At 37.5% G+C, this 7794-nt stretch overlaps 1 protein-coding gene across 1 annotated transcript; it reads left to right on the top strand.

The window, feature by feature from the left end:
* Positions 1–5862: 5862 nt before the first annotated feature.
* Positions 5863–7686, top strand: LOC139141187 (cyanophycinase-like). Its single transcript, XM_070710810.1, has 3 exons — positions 5863–5963; positions 6347–6613; positions 7455–7686. The coding sequence occupies exons 1-3, from the start codon at positions 5863–5865 to the stop codon at positions 7684–7686; spliced, it is 600 nt and encodes a 199-aa protein (XP_070566911.1).
* The last annotated feature ends 108 nt before the right edge of the window (positions 7687–7794 follow it).

The following is a 7794-nucleotide window of genomic DNA, read 5'->3' as shown; positions in this document are numbered from 1 at the left end:
ACTTATTTGCCTTACTTTATATGATTCTTTATTATGGGGTTTACGAAAAGAATGACAGTCAATACATTGTCTAAGCAAAGATGTCATTTGTCTAAAACTCGGCAAGCGTCTTAACTGGAGAACATTGCGAGACAATGAATATTTAATATTTTGTTGCTTGCTTCATAGTCAATTTAGTCAAACTTACCTACAATGACTGGTAGTTAGTCTAGCTCTAAAACCTGTTTATAGTTTCTGCACCTACTCTCTCTAATAAATATAGTAGGAATCCTATATATTATTCTAGAGGAAATATCAGAATCATATTGCGTTAATCAGCCTTCCGACATGGCGAAGAATTCAGTAACCTATCACATGAATCCTGGTATTCGCGCAGTCTCCATTACTATGTCATGATGCGTGCAAATACTATGTTTCAGTAAATTTACGTATTCGCATTCGCTGATTGTATATGCCAATGTCTCAACTGTTATGATCAATATTACAAGCAAAAGATTATAAAATTTGATGAAGCCATTTTTGGGGAAAAAAGCTAAATTTTTGAAGTTCGTTAAATATGAAAATTATCAATCATTGTGACATGAAACTGCAGTATGTCATTTAGATCCCATAATAGGTTATGATGATCCATCATGATCTATACCAATACTCATCTAATTTAATGTGGTCACCGTCTATATATAGTTTTATTTAAAATATAATTAGATATGCAAATTAGCAATTAATTTACATGGACATGTTGACTGTCTTTCACTATTGCTTACTGCTATATCTTAGTATCAACTTAATATATATATATATATATATATATATATATATATATAATATATATATATATATATATATATTATATATATATATATATATATATAGTGTTATGGTTCTTTGTTTTGCAGACAGTCCCCAGTGTTGCTAGTAGTGTGGTACGATAAATACTTGTTGGAAGAATATTCACACTCTACTATATTCTGGTTGTCGCTGTTTTATTTCACTTAGCACAACGTTTCGTCCGAGAAGTCGGACTTAATCAGGTATATATATATATATATATATATATATATATATATATATATATATATATATATATATATATATATATATATATATATATATATATATAATATATATTATATATATAGGGCCTATATGATCGAATGACTTCGGTAAAGTCCTTCCAGATATGTATCCCTGATTGTAAAAAGTTGTCAAATGTGCAACTGAACACATAATAATTGACCATTGACTTGAACAACTCATAAGTTTATAACTATTTTGTGGCAGAACAAGGGCATTCCGCCTTAGAGGGCGCATTTTGTGTAAAACGCAGGTCGAACACTGGCACTGAAATCGTCAGCTTTAGGAAATTTAAGCACTCAAGAACCCATCTGTTCGACATGTGACTGCTTTTTCCAGTCACTCCAAGAAATTTTCATGTAAGTTTGGAAATTTTATTTTTTTCTTGTTTTTCTTTGTATTTCATGTGTAATTCAGTAATTCACACTCTTTCTATTTTAATTCAGGTTCACATTCAAAGTGATGTCACCAGAACAAGGCAGTTTTGGTAGTAGTACTGCCGCGTATGTGTGGAAGGATAAAGAGCTATAAGGGTCAAAATAATTGTAATAATGGAGCAAATTGGTTAGGAGACTTATAAATCCTTATAAGTGGTAAAATTAAGCAAAAAAAGCTCACTCAGCGAAGGTGTACCACGAGATTTTGACCAGTTTACGACATAATGCGTACGAGCGATAGCGAGCTGGGTGTGATTTATTGCTATTATATCATTATAGTATATTGAATTTCTGGCATGGCACGTCCAAAATGGACTTTTGCTATTGCCGAGAGCTCGTGCATGTGCCAATCGTGCTATATCGCGAATATACCACGGTTCGTTTTTGCTTTTCAACCAATCAGATCGATGTATTTGCGCCATCAATGGAAACAATAACTTTCTATGCCAAAACAACTGATAAAAGGTCAAAATAGTGCAATATTGAAGTTATTGTTTATTTTTCTTTTCAAACTGTCATTAGCTAATGGAACAGGATTGTTGAAAATTCACTATTTCACTGACTCACCTCTTTTAAGTCGACTGCAAACCTTCCCTCAGACCCGACTTAAATTAGGCTGTGTCAGGGCCTGCCATTGTGCGTCCATATTGTTTTTTTCTCGTGGACCGAAAAGCGGGGCCGGCTAAACTTTGCAGTGAGAACGTAGACATGTGCGTATGTTCAATGCTCTGTCTTTATCGATAAGTATTCACTTTAATCACACAATCAGCAGATTCATAATTACCACAGTTAAATTGTCCGTCCCTTATCTCGAAAACTAATGGCTCGTTTCACCTGGCTGTCCCCACGATCTTTCCCGCACCAACGGCCCCTTAAGGCAGTACGCGCCTCGAAATTGAGAGACTTTAAACCTTTGTTCAAAGTTTCTGTACAGAAACTTCAAACCATTCCCTTTCGAAATTAAGAACACAAATCAGGGGGAACCGTGCAAACTTAAGAACTAAAAACAACCAAATTACCAAATATTAACCGACACTTGAAATTCAAAATGGCCACCAACCCTGTGTCAACTCCATGGTGGAAAATTACGTTTTCGATTTCAACAAAAATAAACCGGTCAAACTTTAATTACTCCTTGAGGCTGAAAAATGAGCCCCACAAGTGGTAGACCAAAAACAGTACTAAAAAGTTACGAGTCTGAAAATGTTTCCCGGAGGTGCATTCTACCTTTAAAGCGCAATTCACGATATAATAAACCGTCGATCAATATCGCTTCAGTAAACCATGAGGGCTGCAGTCATCTTTCTATATCTACTATACTTGGCAGCGGCGTCTGCCAATGCTGCGAAAAATCTTGTTTTGGTCGGAGGTGGACTCTCTGACCACAACGAAGCCATCTGGAATGAAGTTGTCAGTCTTGCAGTGAGTAGAATCTTCTTGCCATTGTTAGATTTCGTCCCTACATATGTTATTTACTAGGGTTCCGTCCTATATATAGGATCGGGCCACTAGAACGGGTACAGGGCAGCTGTACGACACCAAATCGCTGTACCCATAATTCAAAGGTCGAGAGATGAATGTACAGTAACGCGCCTTGTTTAATGACCGTGACGCAACACTCGTGGCAACGTCAGACATTGATTCCACCACCAATTTTAATTTGCTAGCCGTCAAGCCATTGAACTACGACACGAAGCTCGGTACAATGTGCACCCTGTTCGTCTATTTGATTGTCGTCTGGTGAATCAATACTACTCATGTAACTTGGTTTTCAATTGGGAGATAAGTTTAATTTGCTACTCATCGTGGAATGAATGAGCTCAAGCGAAAAAGTTGCCGGATAAAATGTTTTTGTTTTTGCATTTTAAAAGGCAACATATAAAGAATTGCTTGCTTACTCGGATCCTTGGGATTTTTTGATCTGATAATTCAAAAGTCATGCGAATGTACATGTGGCAGATACCAAACGCAGACTCGCTGAGATAGGCTGCACGCAACATTTTAACAACCAGTTTGGGGAAATATAGCTGATAGCTGTTCTGGTCTGGTCTACCTGAAGCGCAATTGTGCACTCTATGTCCGGATAGGCCAAGCATTACCCTAACCGAATTATCCACAGGCTAAATGTGCACCATCAAGAACTAATCTGTTTGATCATGTGACTGCATTTTTTTCAGCCATTCCCAAGGATGTTTCATTTAAGCTTGGAAATTCTCTTGTCTTTTCTCTGTGTTGCATGTGTAAAATAATCACAATGATATCCATCCATAATCCAATAACACTTGGTCAAAATTCGTAATACATTAGTCAATTGTTATAAACATAGACAAAGTACAGCACTGAAGAGACAGCCAAGGACCGGTACACACATCAAATTTAAAATCATAAAAGAAAGATCTATGGACCTCTTGCACAGATCAGGAAGTGATGTCAGGTGTTTCGAAAATAATAAGCACATCCTGCCCCGCATGTGGCACCCACTATATATCAATCTGTAAGTCAAATAGGTGGTGGTCACGAACTAAGGCCCAATGTCACTGATGCCATCAGCGATCATTTGTCGAAGAGAGAAATTTAGTACTTCCTTTAGCACTCTTTCTATTTTTCAAACAATGCACATGTAAGTTAGGTTCACACTCAAAGCGATGTCATCAGAACGAGGCAGTGATGGCAGTTGTACTGGTGTGTATGTGTGAAAGGATAAGGAGTCACAAGTGTCAAAATATTTCTAGTAAGGATACGAAAGCGTTAGGAAAGATTATAAATCAATATAAGGGGTAAGACAACTTTTTATGCAAAGAAAACTTGGTTTTGTTTTATTTGTTTGTTTGTTTTTTATTTTGAGAAGTTGTTTAAATGTACGAAAGAAAGTATTTATTATTTATTTATTTATTATTTCTGCTTACTATAAAAGTCAAAGATTGTGGGCAATGAATAAATAAATAAATAAATAAATAAATATATAAATAAATAAAATTAATGATGACACTGACATTGTTTACTATGATTTTGAAATGGACAAGGGCAAACAAGATCAAATCTCATGAGTTTTATCTATATCCTATCGGACTATATTGCCTTCGACACTTATAGCACGCATAAGCTATGGGTGCAAAAAGGTTCATTCATTTCCACGTACAATTCCAAATGAACGAAAACTATGAGTCACTGGCTTCAATCTCTGTACAAAATCACAGAAATTAGTACATATATGCATTTCCATAGACTATCTGAAATGAAATTTCAAAACAAAATCTGATGACCCGCTAGTTTGCCACGCTTACTAATGACAATGCGATAGAAGTTTACCAAGTTAATTTTTGACGCATTGTTTGGGCATGTTTTCAAGCTGGCCTATCACGAATATAAGTTTGTGGTATTAAAAAATCAAAACCGTTTAAAACAATCGACGAGACAAGAAAAGGGAAAATACAGAGTTTGTTTGTATTTTTGTCAAAATGAGTATGCATCTGTACCTAAGTCAGCAGTATTGCCGATGAATATTTTTGATGATATTCTGAAAGTTCGACATTTCAACTAGTTATGATTTTGATTAACACTTTTTGGTAGTTCAGTTTCTTCAGTGCGCCTTTGATAAATATTTTGAGTCCATCCTCAGGGAGGCAGAGGTGTCGCCAAAATCGGCGTAGTCACAACGGCATCCTCCGATCCATGGGACAGTTACTTGTACTATGACAACATGTTTGTGAACGAGTATGGCGCCGCCAGCACCTACTACGTACCGATTACTGTTAACTCGTAAGTATGAAAATCTGTTTTGCGCCCGGACAGTTCTGGGTATAATCCCACTTCTTCTGTAAATATGCCCATTCTACGGTGCATGTGACTACAAACAAACAGAAAGAGACCTTCTACGATAATATGGGTTTTTTTTCAGTTCAACCTGAGGCTACTGAAACGAAGAGCGAGTCTTTTCGAATAACTGTGACTCAAAATCTTTCTGGAACCCCGACCCTCTGGACTTCATGGAGGATTGCTCAACCTATCGTAATTTATAATATTTTATCGCCACCGCTGTCATAAAACTGCCTGACATACTTTTGACATGAATATTAATGATTCTCCGATAAGGATATTTCATAATTCTCAATTCATAAGGGTACAAATAGTTACTTGTGCCTGAGGGCGGTTAGATAGAAGCTATCAGTTACCAATATGCGTATTTTCGATTTGAATCGAACTATTAGATTAAGCTCAACATGATGATTACTATCAACATGATGATTACTATCTGCAATAATATATATCCAGTTGGTTCGTATTTACTGCTTAAATGTACCAGCTAACGGCTAGCGTTAGGTCTTTTCATAATGCAAATTTTCATCTGCACATGCAGGAAAGAGAAAACAGCGACCCGGATGTAGTCAATAACATCCACCAACAGACGGGATTTTTCTTCGGAGGCGGTGACCAGTCACGTGTTACAGAAAGGTACTTGTTTGATACTAGTCGATCCTTAAGGAAGTCTATATTCTGTCATCATTTGACCTTGTGCTTGCTATTTGTGCTTTCTATTGTACATGTAATTTTTATGGCGCTCTATCGTATTTTTGTCGGGAGCATTGACAGGAGGCAACTTATTTTGTCATCACTACGCCATTCCGTCGGTTTCCATATCAACAACCTGTACTAACACGAACTACCTGTCATGTAATTTCACGTTGCAAACACGAATATTGGTCCAGACCTATCAAGTTTGTTGGCAAACATTGTCAGTGTGATCATCCCGTTTCTACTGTCTATGGTTTGATTATTTCACATAACATTTTCAACTTGTATTTCCTTGCGGCTTCCACAATGTGATTGGCCAATAGTTGGTTTCTGAGTGGTCGCGTCGAGTCCCCGGCTTTAATCGCCTTGAAGGAAAGATACGCCGCCGGTGCAGTGATCGGCGGTACAAGTGCCGGCACGGCCTGTCAGAGTTCATCTGTCATGGTGACCGGCGGCCTGAGTTGGCAGGGTTTGGTGTACGGAGCATGTGCTTGCACGTCGCATCCCGACGACCCGAGGGATGGCCTTACGTACGATCCGGACGGTGGTCTGGGTGTGATCGATGACGTGGTACTCGATACTCATTTCAGGTAATGCCAACTTGCATGTTAACTGTGTGATTTTAATTAACTTCCACTGCATAAAAACCCTATAATACTTACTATATTAACATGGATTATTGCCTGTATTTTAGCTGAAGAGTGCATATACAGATGAATACAGTCAAGAATCCATTTTTTGTATTCAGCAAGCCTGTATTCATGTGGATTCATGTGAATTCACGTGTATTATACTATAATACAGGCAACTCATAATGTGAATTTATCTGAATTATCGGGTTTTCATGCAGTGTTCTCCGTTGCATATAATCTGAAAACAGCAGGCGGGGTTCACATGAACTCATCAAAACAGTGCTCGTGGATGAAATTATCAAAGTTCAATTATTTTTATGAAGTTTTATTATCAATAAGAACAGTCAGTGTACAGAATGGAACTGGTGATAAAAAATAACTAATAAATATATAGATGCAACAACAAGTAAATCATGTGCAGACTACAAAGGTTTAAAAATAAAATCGGAAACAAAGGTAAAGGAGCCAACTCATTTTTGGATGACTTTATCGACATTAGATTAGGCAGGAGCAAAAGATAGAATGAAAAGGACAAATCTTATGGAATATCATAAATTAACCTTCAGCACAGCTACAATGTTATCGAATGCAATGATGTAATTCTTCTACTGTCATCGTGAATTAACTTTTCATGCTTCTTGTCCGGAAAACAGCATAAGATGTTCAGGGGGATTTTTGACGGCACTTGATTTCCATGTATCGTGTATACACAGTAACATCAGTGCTGTTTTCTTGAGTGTTACTGCAAACGGCACGTCGCGTAGGAGATTACAGATTTTTGTATCCTTTCTTGTTGAAGTGAGAGAGGCAGGGAGGGCCGTCTCATACGCCTCGTCGCCGACACCATGGGCCAGAGTCGTGGCGCTGAATTGGGCATCGGTGTTGACGAAAACACGGCTCTCGTCATCTACAACGTTGGCACGAACTACCAATGGGGACTGGTAAGTAACCCACCGCGTAAGAACTTTGTAAAAAGTGAAAAGGTACTCACACTGTTTAGGAAAAGTGCTATTGCAATGTTGAAGAATTAACTACGGGAAAGTACTATCAGAAGTGGAATAGATGTCTTATGATTTGGTGACATTTGCCGCTAACATTGAATGGCATTTTATTGCAGCGTTGTAATGTTGATGCATTCT

The sequence above is a fragment of the Ptychodera flava genome, chromosome 9 (assembly GCF_041260155.1).
Source record: "Ptychodera flava strain L36383 chromosome 9, AS_Pfla_20210202, whole genome shotgun sequence".
Classification (NCBI taxonomy): domain Eukaryota; kingdom Metazoa; phylum Hemichordata; class Enteropneusta; family Ptychoderidae; genus Ptychodera; species Ptychodera flava.
This window is presented reverse-complemented; position numbering and strand designations above follow the sequence as displayed.